Source organism: Cokeromyces recurvatus, assembly GCF_025118155.1.
Source record: "Cokeromyces recurvatus strain NRRL 2243 chromosome Unknown BX663scaffold_42, whole genome shotgun sequence".
NCBI lineage: Eukaryota > Fungi > Mucoromycota > Mucoromycetes > Mucorales > Mucoraceae > Cokeromyces > Cokeromyces recurvatus.
In genome coordinates this window covers 172,163-193,979 of record NW_026251428.1, presented here as the reverse complement: position 1 = coordinate 193,979, position 21,817 = coordinate 172,163, and the positions used below count along the sequence as shown (strand labels likewise).

General features: G+C 29.7%; 14 protein-coding genes across 14 annotated transcripts; 8 read left to right on the top strand and 6 right to left on the bottom strand.

Annotated features, from left to right (window-relative positions):
• BX663DRAFT_525511 (uncharacterized protein) lies at positions 1 to 593 on the top strand. Its single transcript, XM_051529789.1, has 3 exons — positions 1 to 39; positions 110 to 297; positions 371 to 593. Exons 2-3 carry the CDS (start codon positions 295 to 297, stop codon positions 575 to 577), a joined length of 210 nt encoding a protein of 69 aa, XP_051378338.1. The 5' UTR covers positions 1 to 39; positions 110 to 294; the 3' UTR covers positions 578 to 593.
• A 618-nt stretch (positions 594 to 1,211) lies between these two features.
• BX663DRAFT_525509 (uncharacterized protein) lies at positions 1,212 to 1,751 on the top strand. The gene has a single exon (XM_051529788.1). It carries the CDS (start codon positions 1,302 to 1,304, stop codon positions 1,605 to 1,607), a length of 306 nt encoding a protein of 101 aa, XP_051378337.1. The 5' UTR covers positions 1,212 to 1,301; the 3' UTR covers positions 1,608 to 1,751.
• Positions 1,752 to 2,345: 594 nt separating this feature from the next.
• BX663DRAFT_525508 (HSP20-like chaperone) lies at positions 2,346 to 3,071 on the top strand. The gene has a single exon (XM_051529787.1). It carries the CDS (start codon positions 2,401 to 2,403, stop codon positions 3,001 to 3,003), a length of 603 nt encoding a protein of 200 aa, XP_051378336.1. The 5' UTR covers positions 2,346 to 2,400; the 3' UTR covers positions 3,004 to 3,071.
• Positions 3,072 to 3,203: 132 nt separating this feature from the next.
• On the bottom strand, positions 3,204 to 4,921 carry BX663DRAFT_525507 (uncharacterized protein). Its single transcript, XM_051529786.1, has one exon. It carries the CDS (start codon positions 4,852 to 4,854, stop codon positions 3,298 to 3,300), a length of 1,557 nt encoding a protein of 518 aa, XP_051378335.1. The 5' UTR covers positions 4,855 to 4,921; the 3' UTR covers positions 3,204 to 3,297.
• A 1,165-nt stretch (positions 4,922 to 6,086) lies between these two features.
• Positions 6,087 to 6,944, top strand: BX663DRAFT_525504 (uncharacterized protein). Its single transcript, XM_051529785.1, has 3 exons — positions 6,087 to 6,406; positions 6,477 to 6,581; positions 6,640 to 6,944. The coding sequence occupies exons 1-3, from the start codon at positions 6,116 to 6,118 to the stop codon at positions 6,757 to 6,759; spliced, it is 516 nt and encodes a 171-aa protein (XP_051378334.1). The 5' UTR covers positions 6,087 to 6,115; the 3' UTR covers positions 6,760 to 6,944.
• Positions 6,945 to 8,344: 1,400 nt separating this feature from the next.
• BX663DRAFT_525501 (PQ loop repeat-domain-containing protein) lies at positions 8,345 to 9,653 on the top strand. The gene is made up of 5 exons (XM_051529784.1): positions 8,345 to 8,444; positions 8,506 to 8,632; positions 8,728 to 9,225; positions 9,291 to 9,383; positions 9,436 to 9,653. Exons 1-5 carry the CDS (start codon positions 8,374 to 8,376, stop codon positions 9,487 to 9,489), a joined length of 843 nt encoding a protein of 280 aa, XP_051378333.1. The 5' UTR covers positions 8,345 to 8,373; the 3' UTR covers positions 9,490 to 9,653.
• A 115-nt stretch (positions 9,654 to 9,768) lies between these two features.
• Positions 9,769 to 13,038, bottom strand: BX663DRAFT_525497 (topoisomerase II-associated protein PAT1). The gene is made up of 8 exons (XM_051529783.1): positions 12,886 to 13,038; positions 12,537 to 12,787; positions 12,309 to 12,410; positions 12,160 to 12,236; positions 12,032 to 12,092; positions 11,455 to 11,966; positions 10,014 to 11,377; positions 9,769 to 9,954 (listed from the first exon to the last, which is right to left on the bottom strand). The coding sequence occupies exons 1-8, from the start codon at positions 12,903 to 12,905 to the stop codon at positions 9,816 to 9,818; spliced, it is 2,526 nt and encodes an 841-aa protein (XP_051378332.1). The 5' UTR covers positions 12,906 to 13,038; the 3' UTR covers positions 9,769 to 9,815.
• Positions 13,039 to 13,144: 106 nt separating this feature from the next.
• BX663DRAFT_525496 (uncharacterized protein) lies at positions 13,145 to 13,802 on the bottom strand. The gene is made up of 3 exons (XM_051529782.1): positions 13,464 to 13,802; positions 13,355 to 13,393; positions 13,145 to 13,304 (listed from the first exon to the last, which is right to left on the bottom strand). The coding sequence occupies exons 1-3, from the start codon at positions 13,601 to 13,603 to the stop codon at positions 13,217 to 13,219; spliced, it is 267 nt and encodes an 88-aa protein (XP_051378331.1). The 5' UTR covers positions 13,604 to 13,802; the 3' UTR covers positions 13,145 to 13,216.
• A 46-nt stretch (positions 13,803 to 13,848) lies between these two features.
• BX663DRAFT_525495 (uncharacterized protein) lies at positions 13,849 to 14,300 on the bottom strand. Its single transcript, XM_051529781.1, has one exon. It carries the CDS (start codon positions 14,055 to 14,057, stop codon positions 13,860 to 13,862), a length of 198 nt encoding a protein of 65 aa, XP_051378330.1. The 5' UTR covers positions 14,058 to 14,300; the 3' UTR covers positions 13,849 to 13,859.
• BX663DRAFT_525494 (uncharacterized protein) lies at positions 14,293 to 14,586 on the bottom strand. The gene has a single exon (XM_051529780.1). The coding sequence runs from the start codon at positions 14,495 to 14,497 to the stop codon at positions 14,303 to 14,305; it is 195 nt and encodes a 64-aa protein (XP_051378329.1). The 5' UTR covers positions 14,498 to 14,586; the 3' UTR covers positions 14,293 to 14,302.
• Positions 14,587 to 14,946: 360 nt separating this feature from the next.
• Positions 14,947 to 15,792, bottom strand: BX663DRAFT_443384 (ribosomal protein L6e-domain-containing protein; the record flags this gene model as incomplete). Its single annotated transcript, XM_051523565.1, has 3 exons — positions 14,947 to 15,102; positions 15,180 to 15,257; positions 15,319 to 15,792. 3 exons carry the CDS (start codon positions 15,790 to 15,792, stop codon positions 14,947 to 14,949), a joined length of 708 nt encoding a protein of 235 aa, XP_051378328.1.
• An 892-nt stretch (positions 15,793 to 16,684) lies between these two features.
• Positions 16,685 to 17,077, top strand: BX663DRAFT_525493 (uncharacterized protein). Its single transcript, XM_051529779.1, has one exon. It carries the CDS (start codon positions 16,702 to 16,704, stop codon positions 16,915 to 16,917), a length of 216 nt encoding a protein of 71 aa, XP_051378327.1. The 5' UTR covers positions 16,685 to 16,701; the 3' UTR covers positions 16,918 to 17,077.
• Positions 17,078 to 17,079: 2 nt separating this feature from the next.
• On the top strand, positions 17,080 to 17,890 carry BX663DRAFT_525491 (uncharacterized protein). The gene is made up of 5 exons (XM_051529778.1): positions 17,080 to 17,267; positions 17,334 to 17,344; positions 17,420 to 17,544; positions 17,609 to 17,673; positions 17,738 to 17,890. Exons 1-5 carry the CDS (start codon positions 17,137 to 17,139, stop codon positions 17,784 to 17,786), a joined length of 381 nt encoding a protein of 126 aa, XP_051378326.1. The 5' UTR covers positions 17,080 to 17,136; the 3' UTR covers positions 17,787 to 17,890.
• A 1,285-nt stretch (positions 17,891 to 19,175) lies between these two features.
• Positions 19,176 to 20,869, top strand: BX663DRAFT_525486 (uncharacterized protein). Its single transcript, XM_051529777.1, has 4 exons — positions 19,176 to 19,399; positions 19,471 to 19,700; positions 19,773 to 20,196; positions 20,326 to 20,869. The coding sequence occupies exons 1-4, from the start codon at positions 19,214 to 19,216 to the stop codon at positions 20,491 to 20,493; spliced, it is 1,008 nt and encodes a 335-aa protein (XP_051378325.1). The 5' UTR covers positions 19,176 to 19,213; the 3' UTR covers positions 20,494 to 20,869.
• Positions 20,870 to 21,817: the final 948 nt, after the last annotated feature.

Sequence of the window (21,817 nt, the reverse complement as noted above, 5' to 3'; positions counted from 1 at the left end):
TTATATACTTTCCAAGCTGGTATAAATAAAGAAACGAAAGTAATTACTAATTATTTAATGAATCTCGTTCATTAATTGACTAATGCTGTTTATGTTTAATTTACTTTAGGTGTAAATATGTCATATTTTTTACACGCTAACTACTTGTTGAAAATGAAAATAAAAGGTAAATTATAAATGTATATATTTTATTTTGATAATTCTAATTCTAATACTAACAATATGTATATTAGGTAAGTGAATATATTCTACTCTGGCTTTTAACACGTAAAGAAAAAGGATGGCTACTTCATAATGGTAAGCAAATAAATAACAATTACATGTATTTTTTTTTCATTTACTAATTATCCTTTTTTTTTATTATATTTAGTATTCACATTATTTCGGAAGAGGCTATCTATGGTGCCGAGCTATATCTATTACGTGTTATTTTTGCTATTTTTGCTATTCTATGTGTACATTTCTGTATGCTAATACATTTTATATGTATTTCATATATATTATATATATTCTTTTTATAATTATTTATATACTTCTTTATCCCGAAAAGGAAACAATAAAAGTAAATATTCTATAATCGTTTTTAGCAATAATATATAAGCTCCATTATTATCTGTATTTTAAAGAAGTGTACAAAATACAAAATTATAACGAATAAAAAGACGTTTATTTTGAATGTAAAGACCAATAAAACGATATAAACCATGATCAAATATAGTAAAATGTAAAGATATAAACCAATGAAAAGCGTATTTTATGAAAGGAAATATAGTAAAAGTGGTTGTTTTACCATGGTAGCATTTACCACATTCACTAATATTTCACCATAGTGATAGTGGTAGTATCCACCAACATTTCACCATGGTAGCATTTACCACATTCACTAATATTTCACCATAGTGATTGTGGAACTAACCACCAACATTTCACCATGGTTGCATTTACCACATTCACCATGGTGAAACTATAATGAATGTGGTAAATGCTACCATGGTGAAATCTTGGTAAACGTACTAGTTTTACCATGGTGAAACCATGTTGAAAGTGGTACATTCACCAACATTTCACTATGGTGATAGCAGTTCTTTATCTCCAGTGGACGGTATTAAACAAAAAATAACAAAGAATATAATTAAGTTTTTATAATATTTATTGATTGTCTTTCTTTAAAATCAATTATTTTTCGATATTTATATTAATTTTGTTATAAAATAAGGTTTATATGACAACAGGGAAAATCGTGATTGTAGTAAAGATGCATAAGTGTTGTCTTCCTGATTTTCTCATGTTGTCAACTAATTATGCCGACGTTTCTATCTTCACAAATTATGCATAACTTCGATTTCTTCTTTCTCACGTCGGAATCCTTTATTGATGGTTTAAACCTTCTTTTATTCTGTCTGTTTATTCTGAACGGCAGGTTATATTCCACTTCTATTGGCTGCTTATCCACTTCGTTGCTAATAGACTGGACATTTGTAAGGTTGTACAAAAATACTAAATTTGTATCACGTAAAATTTTGTCGGACAGTCACGTGACAGCTCGGCTTATTCTGGTATTATATTTCCACCCCTTTTATATGCTTCCTTTTTTATACCTGTTGTGATTGCATTCGTCTTTACAACCAAGTTAAAAGAAATAAGCTATCATTTATTAAATAATAAAGAGGTTATTCAAATAAAAGTAGTGTATTGTATTTCACAGCATCATATTCATTCTACATTCAGTTTTAATAATAGTCATTATTAGAATATTCGAGCATTTAAAAATAATTATATACACTGTATTATGTATGTAATAATAGGAGTTCAACAGGATTATGACTGTTATATGTAACCACATAATTATTTATATAAGCCATACATATTATACATTCATCTACAATATCGAATATTGTTATGTAATAACATCTTAGAGGATGATAATAATAGTAGTAGTATATAAATATTTAAAATTTCAAAGGCACTTTTCTTAAAAAAAAAAAAGGTTCAAGTTATAATTTTTTAATTTTTATTTTGACATAATTATTAATACAGCAAACAACTTTTCTTCTTTCTCTATGATCAAGTTTTCTTCTATTACTCATAACTCCTTTTTTTTTATTAGGATTCTTCTGTTACTTTCGAGAATTTACTCGAAATTGCCATTTTTTTTTTTAGTTGAAAAAATAAGGTTAATCAAATTTATGCAAAAAACGTCCAATCAGAGGCGAAATAAAGGTATAAAATTATCCTGAAAAGGAAGTATTTATTCTAGATGTTTCAAGCTTTGAAATTCTAAAAAAAAATGTACAGATATATAAATATAAGGCCAAATTTACCCAACTTGAGTTTTCTTTAGTTCTTTTTTTTTTCTCTCAATTCATTATTATACTATTCTATTAATATAAAATAAACATCATGTCGATTTCTCAACGCTTATTTACTGACGCTTTACGTGATATGCAACGTGCTATGACAGTCTTTGAACAGCCATTCTTTAGTGCTACACCTCGTCATTCCTTATTAGGAGGCACATTCTTCCATGATAATAATGGTTCTGAATTTGGAAATCAAATATTAACTTCTTCTTATCCTGCTACAGATATGATTGAAACTCCTGAACATTATGAATTACATGCTGAATTACCTGGTTATGATAAGAGTAATATCAAGATAGAATTGGCCGACAACCATACATTAGTTTTGAGTGGATCTATTAAAAAACAACTTGAAAGTAAGTCTGTTGAACCTGATACAGACACTGATATTGAAAATCAATCTGATAAAGAAAAGAAGCAGTTAGCAACCACACAAACAAGAGATAATCAAGTTAACATCTTCAATGAAGAAGGACGACAATGGTGGGTTAAAGAGCGTATATCCGGCTCATTTACAAGATCTTTTTCTTTTCCTTCGCCAATCAAAGCTGATAATATAAAAGCTTCATATGAAAATGGCATACTCAAAGTTATTGTTCCAAAAACTATTGAAAATAATCCCAAAATAATTAATATCGAATAGGTTCCCTTTTTTTTTTCTTTTGCTTACAACTGTATATTCAATTCATAATAAATAAATAAATAAATAAATAAATAAATAAATAAAAAAATATGCTATATATACATAAAAGAAGATTATTTACTTGTGTGTGATCCCTTTTTATTATAGAAATTTGTATTTAAAAGAAATCACTATTATTATGTAATTGATATTTTAAGCTTTATATATGTATATATACATATATAAGTTGCAATATGTTGGGTAAAAAAAAAAATAAACTGATAAACATATATAAGCATTACATATACATATATATTAAGTATATAAACCTCTTCCTGAGGTTATACGAAGTGGAGAGCATGGAATGGCGAGTCGAATCCATTCACGACAATCATCTGGTGTGATTTCAGAACAGGATTTCATAATTCTTTGACTAAGGTCACCATTAAGTGGCTTCCTATCAATCCCCTTTTGCATTTTAGCCCAAAGTTTTTCCATTGGATTCGGAACAGGCATAACGGCTGGTAAATAGGCGCATTTGTAACCTCTCTCTTCAACTCTCTTCCTTACTAACATGGGCTCACGAATATTTGTATCATCTAATACAAGGTAATTACCCTGTAATCCATGCTTATCTAAAATGTTCATCAATTCTGTCAAATAATTTAAAAACTGATTGTAATCTTCTTGATTTGAATTTACTGGTGCATCTTCTAAACGTCTTTTGCCTAATAAGGTTGTTGTAGTTGCCATTGTATCTGTTTGTGTAGCTCTACGTAAGGATATATCCATAATACCTTTAGAAGAAATAGCACCCAAGACAGTAAATATAACACCAGAAGACGATTTTTTTTGTGGTTGTTGTGATGATTCTAATTCTGTTGATGTCGTTATTGTTGCTTCCTCTGTAGGAATAGTAGAGGATGACTTTTTAGTTTTATTTGCCCAGCCATTATTACGATCAACACGTAAAAATTTTGCTTCACTAATGAATATACAATTGTTTTCAAAATCCATATCTTTGCTTGCAATCCACTGTTCAATAAGAGCCATAAAGTCTGCATCATTTCGGGCTTCAAGTGATTTATACATACGTTTAAGACTAAAAGCACATTTTGCTTTCATATGTCTATGTAACGCAGAACTACTGACGCTTAAATCATGAAACTCCTTTTGTAAGGCGTCTTTGATTTGTGCTAGTGAACCATTCGCAACTTCGTGATCAACATAATTAATAATAAATTTTGTATGCTCTTCTTTTAATTTTGACATAGCACCTTCTGCGGGTCCCCTTTTATGTCTTACTGGGGTCACACCAGCTTTATTCCACATTTTTCTAAAACGATAAGCAGAATTGGCAGTGATGCCTGATTTTGCAGCAGCACTCTTGACAGACATACCTTCAATAATTAAATTGATATATCCTGTGATTTGTTCATCAGTATACTTTTTATAATGCATATTTCGCGAAGTTGAAGGACGAGTATTGCTACTGATAGTAGTGGTATTTTGCCTTGAGTTATCGTTATTACTACTGCTACTGCTGCCAGTAGTACTGCTATTTTCCTCAACGTCGACATTATTCTCTTGTAAACTTTGAGTAAATATTTTCAAACGTTCTCGAATTTCTTCTTCGTTCAAAGTCTGTTGTTCAGGTTTAGCGGAAATAGTTATATTTTCATTTATAATAGGAGTATTAGCCTTTTCTTTTGTTGCATGTGCTGTAGATGGCTCCATTACAGGACTTTCTAATACTTTTATTTTTATTTCATCTGTTTGTTCATTGGGCTCAAAGGAAACTAATGAAACGTGCATTGAAGATTCCATTGATCCTTGATTATTATCATTTTCTTGATCTTTGAGTTGCGCCATATCAAATATTTGTTTCTTTATTTTTATTTTTATTTTTTTTTTTAAAAAAATACTTCACTTCTTTTCAAATAGGTGGTAAAAATAGGATCAATATTTATCGCAATTTTTTGAAAAAATAATACAGCAGCAAAAGGTGTGGCTTTTGCAGTGAGCGGAATTCAAAACAGTAGTATACTTCTACAATAATTCATGATTTATAACATTACTTTTTTTTTATAACGCTTATGGTGCTATATCGGCATTTATTAATAATAATAAGAAGAAGAAGAAAAAAAAAACGCCTACCTATAAAAACTTGATAGAAAACTCTTTGAATGGCAGATTTCTGAAAAAAAAAAACAAAACAAAACTATTTATGTTAATATTACAGATATTTTTAGCAAAGTACATGAGGAAAAAAAAGTCAAACTAATAGCATAAAAATATGATATAAACAATGGAAGAATAGGAAGAGTTCTGTTGATGAAAGAAATATGATAACATTTTAGAAACTCTTTTTACTTCTATCCTAAAAGGTGATTATAAGGCTTAACGACTAATATAGGCTTTCTTGAAAAAAAAAAAAGCTGTCATGGAAGTATTTAATAGCAAACCTTGGAATTCTAAAGATCGACAAAAATAATAATCTAATATAAAAAAGGCCACTTTTCATAATAAACGTAACTGATTTTTTCAATACTATTTTAACAGAAACCCAGTTTTTACTAATAAGCCAGTTTTTTTTTTTATACACATATTAGTTTATTTTATTAACATAAAAAAAAATATTATTCAGAGATGTAAAATAAAATAAAATAACGGTCATTAAAAATAAGCTTCTAAAATCAGACATAGGATTATTTTGCTCAGACAAGGTACAAAAGACCTTATGAATCATTCAAAGAATGTCGGCTTATAAGGGGAATATTATATTCTGGTGTATGATATTTAACTTTCCCCCCCCCTCATGGTTTCACGAAGATTTATAGAAATAGTATAGATTTTCTTATGACTTGGGGAAATAAATAGTTGCTATTTTGCATTGAATTCTTGATTTGCTAATAATGCACATAAAAGTACAATTCTTGCAAATGTGTTCAGCGCTGACGTAGTAAACAATAAATCTCCGAAAGTTAAAATCCCTTTAGTTTAGTGTTGCGGGGGAGGCTGTAATATGGTCACCAGTGGGGGGCCTCGCTTTAGATTTTTATTTTTTATTTTTTAATTCCCTCCCTTCTCCTTATTGTTATTTTTTTTTTTTTTTTATATATAGAATTTCAACATGGCTTCTTCTGTCCGTGCTGCCGCTATTAACTGGTCCAAGTTGAGTGTCAGTCTTCCTCAAGAGACCGTTGCTTCTCTTCAAGCTTTCCGTAAGCGTAACGATGAAGTTAAACGTGTTCTCGCTGAATTAAAGCAACAACCCACCACTGTCGATTTCGCCCATTATCGTAAAGTTCTTAAGAATCAAGCCATTGTCGATCAAGCCGAAAAGGCTATCAGCGGTTTTAAGCCTGTTGCTTATAATTTGGATGCCCAATTAAATGCCATTAGCCAATTTGAAGCTAAAGCTGTAAGTTGAATTTGTCGTACCTTATTGTTAGAAGAATACGGATGATAACGATGTTTGTTAATTTGAATAGGTTTCCAAAGCTAAAAATACTGTTCAACAAATTGAAACTGAACTTAAAGATCTTCAAGCCACACTTAGTAACATTGAAGGCTCTCGTCCCATTGAACAACTTACAGTACGTATATTATTTGTTTTGATTTAAATGAGTTCAAATTAAATTTACATTTGAATAGGTTGATGATGTCACTACTGCCAATCCTCAAATTGTTAAGGACATTGAAGAGAACCTTAAGAAGGGACAATTCTCAGTTCCCGGTTATAAGGAGAAGTTCGGCGATATTTCTTACTTCTAAATGGTTTTTAATTTTTTTTTTTCTTTTCTTTTTTCATATTTATAAAAACGTTAAACTTTTTACCTCGCTATTGTATGAGATCATATGTATACACATATAAACATACATCTATTTAAAATGTGTAAGCAGTTTATGGCTGAATTCTGAAACAAATAAATAAAAAAAATAATAACTTGTATCAATTACTTCTTAATCATCTTTTTATTAATAGGCTTTTCAAGCTTTCTCTCAGTTGAACCCATATAAACAAACCATTTCATTAAATATTTACATTATGCATAAGCTTACCAATTAATTCTAAAAGAATAGTGTTCACAATTAGATATGATCAATTAATCTGCAGAAGATAAATAGGCAGAGCGCTTTAAAATATCCCATGAAGACAGATATACAGGTGTTTAGTAAGCAATTATGGACCTAATATAATTTCCATCTCTGCCAAAAAAAAAAGGAAAAAACTCTATCACAGCTATTTTTAAACATGTATCGAATGATATAGGATTAATATCTTTATTCAGCACATCAAGAGACGTATTACTAGAATATTTAGTAGATCTTTTTCTGCTAAACAAGTTAGATACATGATGCTGACCATTTTATAGCATACAATTGATGTGCAGAACTTGCCAATAAATCGTAGGTGAATGAATATATATATATATTTATATATCTTACCTTCTCCCATAAGCTCCATCAAATGCGAAGAAATAAATATTATTTATGTCTCCATAACATTACGTTGTAAAGATCAGCTCTCATTTATACTACCACATTGGTTGAGCGTCTCAGAACTAAATAGGCTTCAGAAAGGGAGACCTTATGAATTTAAACATGTTTCATTTGCAAAGCTAACAAGTTGCAAGCCTCGACAGTTTGTATATTTTTACCAGGCTTCCATCTACAGGATCAAATTTTATTCAATATACTTCCTACATGTGTTATACAGTATCCTCACTGAATATGTAATAAATTGTTCACTCTAATAGTTGATACAGAAAGTATTATCGAGCACACTAATTATTATTATTATTGGGTAGCATAATGATACACATAAGCGAGAAATTAAAATAAAATAAAATAAAATAAGAGTCTGCATTATGAATAGAAAAACTATGCTATGTTTTATTAAAATTGACTGTAGACTATTATCATATAACCTAATTATTATTATGCAATATTTTGATAGTTTAAAATAAGTTTAACTTTACTATTTGCCCTATTTAAGTACTTTTTTTTTTTTTTTTTTAATTGTCTAAAAACTTGACATGCTTGATTTATTATCATCATAAAATCACTGGTTCAAATTTAGTCATGGAATAATGTAGAAAAGAGTATTTGATTTACAATGAACCTTTATCCTATTTTCTCTCTAGTATACAAAGTGTTTTAAAGAAGAAAAATAGAACTATAATATTATCCAATTATATTCAAGGACGAATAATAATTATTTCAAGTGACTGGTGCAAAAGAAGAAGATGAAAAAGTAATTGTCTATGATAACAATATAAAATTAATATTCTGAAACATGTAGCATATTTATTATTATTCATTCATTTAATTTTTTTTTTTTTTTTTTTTTTTTTTTTTTTTTTTTTAATATTTATTTTCTATTTAATGGATCATTCATTAGCTTCATCCATTGCTGGTTATTTATCTATCTTATGCTGGCTAATAGTCTTCACACCGTAAATGACATGTTATAATTATTACATTCCATGTATTTTCTAAAACTTGCCCATTTTGTAGACAACTATGGGAAAACTACAGACGTAAGAGTGGAGATGGTCTTTCAATGACGTTTCTTGTTATTTGGCTAGCTGGTGATGTTTTTAATTTAATAGGTGTCATTATGCAAGATCTATTAGTGACAATGGTAAATTGAAATTGTTATTGTATATACATATATATAAAAACTGTCATAATTAAATATGTTTATATATGGATATGTGTCATTACATATTTGTACAGTTTGTACTCGCTTTATATTACACAATAGCAGATATGGGTTTAATTTGGCAAGTTATTTATTACAGACAACAAGACAATAGACTAAGATCAGTCATTGATGGAGAGGAAGAAGAAGAAGAAGAAGTCTTTACAACTGAAAGAGCATTATTGATTACGACAGAAGATCCTACGACATCTTATTCAACAACATCTTCCAACTCGCTTTATAGTAACCAAGTAAATAGAAGAAGAATTCAAATCTTTAATTTAATTTCAGGATTTTCTATTGTCTTGGTGACCGTGATATCTTGTTATGCCTATTATATAATTCATTATACTACTGTTAATCATCCTAATGGACTAGAATGGTTTCCTCAGTTGATGGGGTGGGCAAGTGCTATACTTTACGTTGGGAGTCGTGTGCCACAAATAATAAAAAATTGGAAAAACAAGAGTACAGAAGGATTAAGTTTAGGGATGTTTCTTTGTGCTGTCATGGGCAATTGTTTATTTACTCTGGTAAAAATGAAATGACATTTGTATGTATGTTAAAGACTAATGTGTATTTTTTTTAATATTTATAGTCAATATTATTAAAGTCAACAAGTTATACTTATGTTTTAATGAATCTATCTTGGATTATAGGAAGTTGTGGTACTTTACTATTTGACTTCACTGTAAGTGATTGATGTATAAGCTTGGAATTCATTATTAATTTTGTTTTGTTAGATTTTTATACAATTCTTTTTTTATGAAAAGAATAGAAAGACAATTGGGAAGTAAATTTCTATTATATATTTGTATAAAATACCCTTATTTTCTCATTTATTATTGGTATACTATAATAGAGAACAAAAGAAAACATCTTAAATTTATGGAAGATATTTATATATAGTACATAGACCCTATATCAATAAAAATTGTTGTATATTATGTGTTGCTATAAATTATTTTCATTTTATATAAATGTATGTATATAACCTGTTAAATATATATATACATAAAAAAAAAACAAGAAAAAAAAAAAAAGATAGAGAGAGATAGAGAGAGAGAGAGAAATACAAAAAAAAAAAAAAAAAATGTAGTGTATAAAAGGAAAAAAGAAAGATTTACAAAGGAATGGAAACTTGAGATGCATCAAGACCCAAAGCATGCAAAAACAAATTAACATTAGAAATACGATGGCTAGCTTGTTCAAGAGGAAGTCGATTTCTCTTTGCAAGTACAATATTATCCATGACTCGATCCCTATATACATGTATAAGCATTATAATTTAATATATTCATTTATTTCTAATGCATTTTACCTGACTTCTGTAACTAAAATATGTTGTTGATCCATTGAAGCACCTACAGCCATTGCAGCCAAGAATTGCCATACATACATATCATCCACAGCAAGAGATAATTGCATCATAGGTGTATTAGGATTAAGTGGAACCAAGTAATATAATGAAGGGAATATAGCAAGATAACGACCTTTAAGAGAATTGAAGAGATTGCCATAGAGTTCCTGCCAACGGCTAATTTCTTCTGGTGTAGGAGGTGGTAAGCCTTGTAATGATCCTCCACCTTGTTTTAAAATTTCTGCACGGGATAAGAGCATAGTCAAGAAGGCTAAGCCTGGCTTTGTTTGAGCAATCATCAGAATATCATTCTTATCCAACATGAATTGAAGTAATCCATCTATAATACGTAAGGGTGCCTCTGCAATAAATGCCAAAAGAGGGGGTGCAGCTGTATTCATAAAGAGTTCTACATCTTCAAATGTAACAAATAATTGTTTCTTTGCTTCATCTACATTAGCAACAGTTGTACCAGGATAGATAACATAACGGCAAACTTGTAATTTAGTAAAATGCCCGATCACCGTAGTCAAGAGAGTCAAGTCTTGATCATGATTTAATTGACGTATGATACGTGGCATTAATTTTTTACCCTTCGCAATGCCAAGCATAGAGATCACAAAGGGGACCTCAGCAGTTTCGGTTAAACGTAATGCTTTCCAAAGCTTTTCAACACGAGCTGCATATTTTTCATTAAAGGCATCAACAGGATCCTTATAATCATCTTTCTCCTCTCCTTCTTCTTCAGTAGAGGAAGAGAATTGTGGACCACAACGGCGCATTTGTTCTAATTCAAGAACAATGATGTACATATCTTCAATAATCTTAAGAACATGACGTCTATCTATGATACCGGGAGAAGCTGAAGAAGCACTAAGAGAGTTAGTTACATGGTCAGATTTAGGTGTGTTTGGTTCAGAAGAAGAGATATGGTTGCTGCCACCGGAAGTTTGAGGTACTTGCAATACCTGACGTGGATTACGTACTGTTAATGAAGTAATCTTACCCAAAGCGCCTTCCAAGGAAACTTGAGTTTGCTTAGGACGACGCTTAGCTTCATTCACAATACGTTGTAACTGTTGTTGCATACGTTGCATCATATTCTCATCACGACGACCACGACCATTACTACGACCATTTTCATTTGTATTACTATTATGCGTCATCATCGTAGGTTGCAAAGGTAAGCCAGCACTTTGACGGAGTGAAGTGTAAACTTGATAATAGAAATCATCCGCATAAGGATCACCAGATGCCAATTGAGAGAGTTGAATTCGATTGACGAGATCCTTATCATGCTGTGTCATGAGGCCATCATATTGAGACTATATATACATGTATATAAATATATAAGTACACATTATTATTATTATTATTATTTTCCTTTAACTTTCATTATTACCTTGCGTTGCAATTCCCTACGCTTCAATTCTCTAGCAATAGAAAGTTGTTCCTTCAATTCCTGTTGTTGCTTCATGGCTAAAATCTGTATGGGATCTGGTTGACCGAAACCAAAGGGAGACATACCATGTTCAGATGTTTGTTGTTGCATTTGCTGTTGAGAACGAGGATTACCAGCTGTAAGGGCAGCTTCCAGATCAGCTAAACTTAATGGCTTACCATTCATCAAGGGGGATTCGCTATTCATACGGTAACGATTAGCAGCCTGTTGACGTTGAATATCAGCTTCGATATCTTCTAGAGTAACAGGACGGAGTTGATGAGATGGTTGTTGTTGTTGTTGCTGAGGTGTGTGCTGCTGTTGAGGAAAACCAGCAGAAATAGTAGGTGACATACCGTCCATAAATGATTGCTGTGGTTGCTGTTGAGGACGAATGGCTTGTCTGTTAGCAACCAAAAATGGCGATAAATTACTTTGACTGCTAGACAAAGATGAAAATCCTGTATTATCAGCTATTTTACAATTCAAAAAGTTAATATATATATTTATATAAAGAGAAGAAAATAAATAATCTTACCAGGAGAAAGGCCACTGGTAAAATTGCCCCAAATTGATTTAGAAGATGAAATAGGAGATGCCTAAACAATTATAGTTAATATATACCCTTCACTCCAGACAAATCTATATGTATAAATATATATTTACTTCTCCAAAGCCTCTTCCTATACCAGCATGACGAACTGGGGTAGCTGACCAAAAATTATGAAAAGAGCTTTGTTTAGCTACAAAAAAAAAAAAAAAAAGAAAAGAGTTTAACACCTTGTCCTCGTCCATTGTTTTAATAATTTTATTACCTTGTTGATCATTCTGCGGCTTACGTTTAACGAAAAAGGCTTCTTCATCTGTAATTCCGGCAGTAAAACGTTGTGTATTGCCAGAAAAATCAAAGTCTTGTCCTAAACATGAAAATAAATAAAACAAGTCTCTTCAAATTTCCCTTCCACCCCTCCTCTTTAATCTGTTCACACACACACACACACACATACATATATCTATATATATGATATATATAATCTACCTACCAACAGGATCATCACCAAAAGTTAAATCATTGTAATCATCACCTTCTTCGATAAGTTGATCACCGAGACCATCATTTTCTTCTTGGTCTTCATCAACACCGAATTCTTGACGTAAAGCAGCAAAATCATACACGTCAGCATCTACATTATCATAAGTCTCGGTCTGTTTTGAATCCTTATTTTTGTCTATGCCTTGTTCAGCCAATGCACGAAATTCTTCATTCGTTAAAGGCGGTAAATTGGTATTGAAACTAAAACAAATAATGAAAAAAAAAAAAAAAGAAAGGAAGAGAAAAGAAAAAATAACAATTAATCTTGTAATCTCGAATTTAATTCATTGCATCTTTACCCAAAGAAAGTGTCGCCCATAGATTAAGTAATTTTCTTTATTTGTTTATTGAGACAGTAGTTTTTGATTATTTATTTTTATATTTATTATAAAAAAAAAAATAAATAAATAAAAATAAAAATAAAAGAAAAAAAAATATAAATTTATTTATGTTGTAAGTTAAAAAATCTTTATAAGAGAAACAACCGACGCGACGACGACGACAACGACGATTTAAAAAAAAAAAAAAAAAAAATTTGAAACAATTTTATTACAGGATATTTTTGTTTATTATTTTAGTTTCAGCAATGATGCTGAAGACAGCAGTAATAAAAACCATGTTGTTGTATTATTAAGCATGAACAAGGTATTTTTGAATATCTTTGGCCAAAAGCTCATGGACTCGAAACGTAGGATGAAGATCATTCAACCAGAAATACCTTTTTTGTTTATTAAATATCTTCTTTTATATACATTTTCTTTAACTTACTCGGCAATTGGCTTACAGTTATTTTCAATAGGATGAGACCTTTACAACATAATGTATCAATAATGGATTATGTAATGAAGAAGACCATTATATCATAAAATAAACTCACCAATCAGAACAATATGTATCAATGTCAGTGATTCCAAATTGACTTGCATTATCTAATAATTGGCTAAAAAAGGTCCAAGCATCATATTCCATAAATGTGAGATGTTTGTTTAAATGTTCTCTTCTTAACGATTGTATCATCTTTGTTAACTGTTTATTATAGTCTATTATATTTATATAAAGACATGAGAACTAGGAAATAGAAGGAGCCTCTTTTGATATGACTAACTCACTTTTTACACGAGACTTGATCAATTGTTCATTTACTGTGTGATACCACATTGGTGCACGATCAAGCGGTGGTATATTCATGAGTACAAACTGCCTCTCTTTTCCTATTATAATTAGCTCGTTCTTTTTTTTTTTTTTTTTTTTTTTTTTTTTTTTTTTAATTTATTTAATAAGAATAACATACACACATAAACTCGGTATACTTTACTACAAGGCTTTCATATTCTTGCATAATGTGTAAATCAAGAGCATTTGTTTGATTCCAGTTATATGTTAAATCAATATCATTAATACCAACCCAAATTGTCGTTAAAGTTGACTTGGACGTACGCTTTATGCCTTTATTATAAAATGAACGAATCATGTCAGAAATGGCTTTGTTGGGTGTCACAAATGTTTTCTTGTATAAATCACGAATTTGTAAACTAACATCAATGACCCTATTATCATATACAGTTTAGAATAAAAAAAAACCCACTATGTAAGATGACCCATTGACTTGTGATGACATTATCACACACACACACACACACACACACCCCTCCCACTTTACGATGGAACCTAAAAATAATCATTATTATCAACAACAAACGTAGGTGCTTTTTTTTTTTATATGACCTGGTTTACATAACGATTATTGACAGGTGCTGAGTTATAGGCAAAATCCCAACTGATCCATTTTGTAGTATCTGTTAAATAAATAACCCAATTAGGGCCTCCAGCTGAAGTACAATTTCTACAAGCATAAGTTAACGATTCCATATTCAAATATCTTGTTGTATAAGAATCACCAAAGGAAATCATTGTGTTAATATCCTCATAATCGAATGAACTCTTTAAAGCAAAAGAAGTCTGTGTTAATATAATCAATAATAGACCGCAACATAATAGAATCAACATTGCAGATAGACCTATTTTATTCATTTTTTTTTCTTTTTTCTTTTTTCTTTTTCTATTCCTATTCTTATTCCTGGATTCTCTCACTCTTCCTTTTATACTTTCTTCCTCCCTCTCGTCACAGTGCAAATGATCATCATTATTATCTCAAGATTCTAAAAGCCGTGATTTTCTCCTCTTTTCTCCCTGCACATAATGACCATATCATTCAATATTTTTATGTGAAAAAAAAGAAAGTGAAAGTGAAATAATAATAAAGAAAGTTAAATCATATGTATTACTTTCCAAAGTCATGAAATAATAAAACAAATAAATCATTTATGAAAAAAAAAATAATTATTTAAATTTTAATGAATTTAGAATTTCATATCATGGGGGAATTGACCCTTAGTCAAACCGAAAGTAGAAGCCAAATATTGACGAAGGAAAGGAGTCTTAGCAACAGCTTCGAGGATAGCCTTATCAACAGCCTTTTGATCGGCAGCCTTGGATTCAGGGAAAGCGGCCTTCTTCTATAAAATAATATTTATTGTTACTACACTATTCATTTCATTTTTAAGAAAAAAAAAAACTAGCAATCATTTCTTACCTGTTCACCTTCAAGGAAGGCCTTTTCAGCCTTAGCAGCGGACTTCTTGAAGTAAGCGTCATTGAACTTTTCATCAACCTATTAAAAGTAACCCATAAATATCATACTTACAATATATATTTATATATATATTATTTACCTTAACACCAGACATATCAATCTTGGTGGAGGTGGCAATAACGTAGGCTTGGTTGACACGTCTCAAGGGGACACCGTTGACCTTGAAAGGACCAGTAACAAGGAGGAGACCAGAGTCGAGTTGCTTCAAGACAACAACACGCTTACCACGGTAGCGACCAGCCAAGAGGATGACAACGGTACCAGGAGTGATAGAAGAACGCAAAGCGGTCTTCTTAGCGGTCTTACGAGTGACCTTGGGTTGAGGAACATCCTCAGCGGGGTAGAAGCGAGCAGCCTTTTGAGCAGGAATGACACGGTTGTTACCGTTCTTGGCGCCCTTAACTTCAACAGTCTTATCAGCAGCAGCAGTCTTGGCAGGAGCAGCAACAGCAGTTTGCTTACGCTTGTACTGAGCCTTCTTGGAGTAGACAACAGAACGGGAGAAGCGAGAAACGCCAGGAGCGAGGAAGCTATTTCTAGGTGCGTGTGACATTTGTAGCTATAAATATATGTATATAAAAGGAGAGAAATTGAAATAATTTTCTATCAGTTCTTTACTCTATCCTGAAAACACATTCAAAATGATCATCGAATATAAGAAAGGTGTATAAATGCATATATATATATGTATATCTATATATATGTATATGTATATAAATAAATCATCACTGTTTGCTTCCAAAAATTACTGCATACTGCTTGTTGCATACTGCTTACTGCATATAGTAAAAAATAAAATAAAATAAAAATAAGCTTGTTGTCAATCAGCGACACCATATACTAACTGATTAATACCGATGATTATTAAATTGTTACTCTTCACATTGAATTATACAAATACTGTCATCTTGAACTAGTTTTTTTTTCAACTATGAACTACTTTTTTTTTGTTCTGAATTATATATATAACTCGGCTGCATTTGACTTGTTTATATGATTCGATGATAAAAAAAATAAATAAATCAAATTATAATCGTAATTGCCCTGTTTGACATTTCTCAAAAAAAAAAAAATTGACTTCTGGATAATCCATTACTTAATTCATACAAAATAGTTATACATATATATGCATTTATCCATCCATTCCTTTGAGATGATCATTTCGATTCTTCTGTTGGTTATTTTACCTTTGGCTATAATGAAAAAGAGGGTGTTCTAATCATTCATTTACTTTACCACTATATTGCTTTTTTTTTTAGGAAAGAGGTCGGGGATAAAAAAAACACCTTTGAGCAAAAAAAGAAAGAAGTTCGGATAATCACGTGATAGTCCGACAGCTTGCATTATATTATTCAAGAAACCAAAAAAAAAAAAATAAAGGAGACAACTTTTCTCTCTCTCGCTTTTTTTTTTTTTTTTTTTTTTTTTTTTTTTTTTTTTTTTTTTTTTTTTTGCTTTTCCTATGGATAGTACCTTTACTCACATTCATTGGCAAAAATCATCGCTAGCTATAGCTGCTGATGCCTGGAAGAATGATAAACAAATTTGTGAGGTTATTACAATACCCAAGGAAGTTGATTTAGGTTCCACTGTAGAAGAATCACAGATAAATAATGTTGTATTAAAAGAAAATAAAATTCAAAAAAGGGAATGGAAACCACATCCTATGGAGATTTGAAAATAGTAATACTAAACATAGAAAAGGAGCTTTCCTTTACAAAATAGAATATGATAAGGAGAAAAGATGTACACATATTAGGAGATATTTTTGATTTGATTCATTTTTATTTCAATAAAAAAAAAAGTATAAATTAAAGAAGAAGTTACCTTTGTTTTTAGGTTTTTTTTTTCTTTCTTTTATTATTGTACTCTTTTATTTATTTAACTTATAATAAGAATGAAACTTTTTGGTATTGTTTGTGCTGCCCTTATTAGCGTTTCTTCTGCTTTACCCCTTGCTGATCCCTCTACTCTTCCTTTTTATATTACTGCTCCTCTTAATGGTACTGTCTATAGAACAGGAACATCGTAAGTAATATGATATATTTATTTAACAAGAGTATAAATAGATTTATTAATGTGTTTATCTAATAGCGCCATTACAAGTAAGTAATGCATTAGTAACTATTATCATACATAATCAGTATTAAGTGTTCATTCTTACTCTTCTTTTTTTTTAGAGTGGCGTAATGGTCTTGATGGTCCTTTCAAAATCTATGTCCTTCAAGGATCAAATCCAGAATTGATGCAAAATACTGGTGTTGAGTTAACTGCTAATGGTAAAGCAGGAGACTATTCATGGACTGTAAATAATAATAATAATATTTAAATAATAATGCAGTTTTCTAAGAGTATTCTATTTATTAAAGGTACCTGAAAGTTTTACTGAAGGAACTTATGCATTCCAATATGTCTATAATATTGGAGGTGTTAGGTAAAGTAGTCCATTATTTATTGTTTAAATATCATAGATGAGTTTGACATTTTTTTTTTTATAGTGGAGAATCCTTTTCTCCTCAATTCCAAATTAGTGCTGCATCTGTTTAAAACACTCTACAGAGAATCAAACACATGCTTATTACCTTTTTCCTCCTTTATTTTATTTTATTTTATTTTATTTTATTTTATTTTATTTTATTTTATTTTATTTTATTTTATTTTATTTTATTTTATTTTATTTTCATTAGTAAATAATAATGGCTAACAAAAAGATACAGTTTATACAAAAGTTAGTTAAGGATAAGATTTGGCCTTTTTCACATGCGAGATTATTAACTTTTACTTTAAATGTCATATTCTGCTTTGTGACAATAACATATTTTGCTGTTGCAAATTGCTTAATGGAAGAGAGAAGAAGAGCAATGTCTCTATTAACTAGCATATTTTCAAACAGACTTAGAGTGCAGCAATAAACTAATTTTGTTAAAGTGAAAGGCACACAGAACAACAGATGCAGGAGAGATCAAATATTACTAAAAGAAAGAAAGAAAGAAAGAGAAAGACTAAACTAAACTATATTATATTTAGGAACAGAGCGCACAAAAAAATAATGCTTGAGCCATTCTTAGTAGCCTAATAAATAAATGTATTTTGTATTTTATTTTGTCCTTTATATATAAGTTAATTGTAACAGATTAGAATATGCTGAGTTATTGAAGATAAAGTATCTTTGTAAAGACTTACTTAAGAATACAGCTTTAAAATTGATAATTCATAGTAAAATAACTATCATTCTTTGATAGTAACTGATAATTATGAGGTTGTAATTTATTTATTAACACTCATATTACACTGTACATTACTGTGTACTAGTAAACTAAGTAGTATCAATGATACGCATTGAATATGCTCAAGTTAGTAAAAGTAAATACAAATTATATCTAGTGCTTCAGTCCAATAATATATTTATATTTAAATGCTTTATAACTTTTTTTTTTTTATCTTGGTATGCTAACATTGCCTTGCCATCATACTTTGAAATCTTATATATTGTTATATTATGCATTTACTATATATATATATATCTAAAAAAAAAGAAGAAGCTACACTTAACATAATAGAGAAACTTGATCTACAGTAAAACAGTACCTATTAAATTATTATTTTTATTCAAAATCTTATTGGTAATGTGTATGTGCGTATATGCTATTTTTTTTTTTTTTTTTAAAAGGGTTAGCCTTATACAACATACAAGATGGTGAATCCATATATATATATATATATATATATATATATCTTTCTTCTTATTCATTGAAATAGTGTTGACTATCAAGTCTAGTAATTCTTATTATAATGAATCCTCCGAGGCATACTCATGTTTGTAGGCTTCTTGCACTACGTGGCTTTTGCAATCATTAGAATGATTGGACCTTTATTGTGACTTGTTTTCGCCCAATTTAATTTACATAATTCTTTCTTTTGATGAGATATATTTATAAAAAAAAAAAGGTTTAAATATTATTCTTTGTCATTCAATGTCGGTTAATTATACAGTAGAGGATTTAAAACCAAAAATTTTGGAAAACATTGATAAACTTGAGTATCAAGCAGCATATAAATTCTGTCAAAAGGCTTTAGAACTTGAGCCTCATAATGCTGAAATGCTAGAGATGACAGGACAGGTTGAATTAGAACTTGGTCAATTTGAGTTAGCCAAACAGGTAAAAATTATATTTTGAAGAAAAAAAAAATAAATAAATAAAAGCATACTATTATTGAACATTTATTATAGCATTTATTGGAATCCATCCAATTAGAGCCTAATACAAGTTATAGCAAATATATGTATTTGGGACAATTATCAATAGAAAAGGAGGCTATTGAAGCATTCCAAAAAGGTGTTAATTTGATGATTACAGAAAGAAGTAAATTTTCTGCTGATTCCGAAGAAATGAGACTTTTAAATTCTAAACTTTCAAGTGCTTTATGTTCCATGACAGAAATTTATTTGACTGATTGTTGGTAAAGAGAAAGCCTCCCCCCCCTTTTTTTTTTTTTTCTTTTCCCAAAGATATTTATTTTATAATTTATTAGTTTTGAACCTGAAGCAGAGCAAAAATGTGAAGAATATTTAAGTCAGGCACAACAATTTGATCCAGAATATCCGGAAACATATCAGTTATTAGCCTCAGTAAGATTAAGTCAACAACGTAACGAAGAAGCCTGTTCAGCATTAATGAAGTCAATGGAATTATGGATTCATAAAGAGCCTGGTGACCCTATGATACCCATTTATGACACCAGATTGGCTCTAGTCAAATTATTACTTGAAGTTAGCATGTTTGAGCAGGCCTTTATGGTGTTGGAAAATTTACAAAAGGAAAATGATGAAGTAGTTGATTTATGGTATCTCTATGGATGGACTTATTACTGCTTGGGTGATGACGAAGAAAGAACAGAAGAAGAAAGAATCACTTTATGGGCAGATGCAAGGGATTGTTTGGAAACAGCTGTCAAGGTAATCTATATATATATATCTATCTATCTATAAATGTGTATATAAATATGTATATACATATATACATGTATACACCTATAAACATTTACATCTATATTTACATACATACAACGTATACGTATTTATTAGTTGTATAATATGGTTGGATCTGATGATGAAGCTATGTATGAGCATTCAAAAGAGCTTATTCAAATCATTAATCAAGTTGTACCTGAAAATATTGAAGAAGTTGAAGAAGAAGCTGAAGGAGAATTGGAAATTGAATCTGAAGATGAAGAGGATGCAATGGAAGAATAATTATATAATAAAAAAGAAAAAGAAAATCATTACATATAAATAGATATACAAGATATAAAACATGCAATATTCATAGTAATAATATATTTTAGGGCTTATTATTATAGTAAGTTAGTTAATCAATAGATATATTACTTGTAGTAAATAAAAAGCCCTATACCCCATTCATTCATGTAACAATAAATGACAACGAAAAAGATATTGACTTTAATCGTAACGCAATAAATAATAATGACATAATAAAATGATTATATTAAAATATGCACATATATCAAGTATGTATTTATATATGAAGTAAATATAAAAGAATAAATCTATTTATTTACATAAAATTACATTCTATAGGCCTTTTTTAATAGAAACTCCTGCCTTTTTTTTCTTAAGAAAAAAAAAAAAAAAAAAGAAAAAAAGAAAAAAAAAAGGGGGGGGAAGGAAGGGAGGGCTAGGGGTATTTCAATAAAAAAAAAAAAAAAAATGAAGCATATGTAAGTAAAAATACCGCCTTAATTAATCTCTTGTGCTGGAAGAAAATAACTGTAACTTTAAAAAAATACGTGGATATTTTATTATTTGCATAAGTATCACAGACTGCCTTTAGTTTTCCTTTTTTTTGGGGGGGAGGGGAGGGGAAAGTATTTTATAATTCAAGCTTCTTATATCATCGTATTATTATAAAGAATGAAATATATTTAATAAACGTTAAAGGCTTTGCGTAAACTAAAATGGGATAAAGAGAACAAATATATAGATATATATTTACTATTTTCGTTATATAATTATTACATTCCTTATTTCAAATTATGTTATTTCAACCAATAAACATGATATTCGTTACATGTAAATAAAAAAGTATAATTTCGTTTACAAATGGTACATAAATTGTATTATATGTATACACATATAAATATACACAAATAAACAAGATAATAAAAATGTATCTAGAGTATATATGATACTTTTTAGTCTTAATAATAGACTGTAGACTGCTTACTAGCTCTAGATACGATTAAGGCTCTAATTGTCATATTAATAGAAACCGAATTTGTATAAATGCAATTAAAAAGAAATAATGTAATATTTATTGATTTTATATTTCTAGTAAACCCCTTTCTGCCTTTTTTTTTTCTTTTCTTTTTGTTCCCCTAAAAAAAAGAAAAGAAAGAAGATAAAAAAAAAGGCCTTACATTCATATACATACGTTTAAGTCTGAGTCTTGTGCATGTACAAACAGACTCCTAAAAGGGTTAAAAATTGTAAATTATTGTTTATTAGGATTTTAGGCTTTATCATTTTGTCTGTTTTCCTATCCTCTAAGCATGCTGTC

What these genes read in the sequence shown, in the direction of transcription:
- BX663DRAFT_525501 (XM_051529784.1), top strand. Translation starts at nt 8,374, where the DNA reads ATGGATCATTCATTAGCTTCATCCATTGCTGGTTATTTATCTATCTTA. An exon ending in AAGATCTATTAGTGACAATG is followed by an intron (nt 8,633 to 8,727) that starts GTAAATTGAAAT and finishes ATATTTGTACAG; the next exon opens with TTTGTACTCGCTTTATATTA. An exon ending in GCAATTGTTTATTTACTCTG is followed by an intron (nt 9,226 to 9,290) that starts GTAAAAATGAAA and finishes TAATATTTATAG; the next exon opens with TCAATATTATTAAAGTCAAC.
- BX663DRAFT_525509 (XM_051529788.1), top strand. Translation starts at nt 1,302, where the DNA reads ATGCCGACGTTTCTATCTTCACAAATTATGCATAACTTCGATTTCTTC.
- BX663DRAFT_525495 (XM_051529781.1), bottom strand. Translation starts at nt 14,057, where the DNA reads ATGATTCGTTCATTTTATAATAAAGGCATAAAGCGTACGTCCAAGTCA.
- BX663DRAFT_525508 (XM_051529787.1), top strand. Translation starts at nt 2,401, where the DNA reads ATGTCGATTTCTCAACGCTTATTTACTGACGCTTTACGTGATATGCAA.
- BX663DRAFT_525497 (XM_051529783.1), bottom strand. Translation starts at nt 12,905, where the DNA reads ATGGGCGACACTTTCTTTGG. An exon ending in ATGGGCGACACTTTCTTTGG is followed by an intron (nt 12,788 to 12,885) that starts GTAAAGATGCAA and finishes TATTTGTTTTAG; the next exon opens with TTTCAATACCAATTTACCGC. An exon ending in ATTTTAGTTACAGAAGTCAG is followed by an intron (nt 9,955 to 10,013) that starts GTAAAATGCATT and finishes ACATGTATATAG; the next exon opens with GGATCGAGTCATGGATAATA.
- BX663DRAFT_525507 (XM_051529786.1), bottom strand. Translation starts at nt 4,854, where the DNA reads ATGGCGCAACTCAAAGATCAAGAAAATGATAATAATCAAGGATCAATG.
- BX663DRAFT_525504 (XM_051529785.1), top strand. Translation starts at nt 6,116, where the DNA reads ATGGCTTCTTCTGTCCGTGCTGCCGCTATTAACTGGTCCAAGTTGAGT. An exon ending in GCCAATTTGAAGCTAAAGCT is followed by an intron (nt 6,407 to 6,476) that starts GTAAGTTGAATT and finishes TAATTTGAATAG; the next exon opens with GTTTCCAAAGCTAAAAATAC. An exon ending in GTCCCATTGAACAACTTACA is followed by an intron (nt 6,582 to 6,639) that starts GTACGTATATTA and finishes ACATTTGAATAG; the next exon opens with GTTGATGATGTCACTACTGC.
- BX663DRAFT_525494 (XM_051529780.1), bottom strand. Translation starts at nt 14,497, where the DNA reads ATGATTTCCTTTGGTGATTCTTATACAACAAGATATTTGAATATGGAA.
- BX663DRAFT_525496 (XM_051529782.1), bottom strand. Translation starts at nt 13,603, where the DNA reads ATGATACAATCGTTAAGAAGAGAACATTTAAACAAACATCTCACATTT. An exon ending in GATACATATTGTTCTGATTG is followed by an intron (nt 13,394 to 13,463) that starts GTGAGTTTATTT and finishes TATGTTGTAAAG; the next exon opens with GTCTCATCCTATTGAAAATA. An exon ending in AACTGTAAGCCAATTGCCGA is followed by an intron (nt 13,305 to 13,354) that starts GTAAGTTAAAGA and finishes TAAACAAAAAAG; the next exon opens with GTATTTCTGGTTGAATGATC.
- BX663DRAFT_525486 (XM_051529777.1), top strand. Translation starts at nt 19,214, where the DNA reads ATGTCGGTTAATTATACAGTAGAGGATTTAAAACCAAAAATTTTGGAA. An exon ending in AATTTGAGTTAGCCAAACAG is followed by an intron (nt 19,400 to 19,470) that starts GTAAAAATTATA and finishes CATTTATTATAG; the next exon opens with CATTTATTGGAATCCATCCA. An exon ending in ATTTATTTGACTGATTGTTG is followed by an intron (nt 19,701 to 19,772) that starts GTAAAGAGAAAG and finishes ATAATTTATTAG; the next exon opens with TTTTGAACCTGAAGCAGAGC.
- BX663DRAFT_525491 (XM_051529778.1), top strand. Translation starts at nt 17,137, where the DNA reads ATGAAACTTTTTGGTATTGTTTGTGCTGCCCTTATTAGCGTTTCTTCT. An exon ending in CAGGAGACTATTCATGGACT is followed by an intron (nt 17,545 to 17,608) that starts GTAAATAATAAT and finishes TATTTATTAAAG; the next exon opens with GTACCTGAAAGTTTTACTGA. An exon ending in TATAATATTGGAGGTGTTAG is followed by an intron (nt 17,674 to 17,737) that starts GTAAAGTAGTCC and finishes TTTTTTTTATAG; the next exon opens with TGGAGAATCCTTTTCTCCTC.
- BX663DRAFT_525493 (XM_051529779.1), top strand. Translation starts at nt 16,702, where the DNA reads ATGGATAGTACCTTTACTCACATTCATTGGCAAAAATCATCGCTAGCT.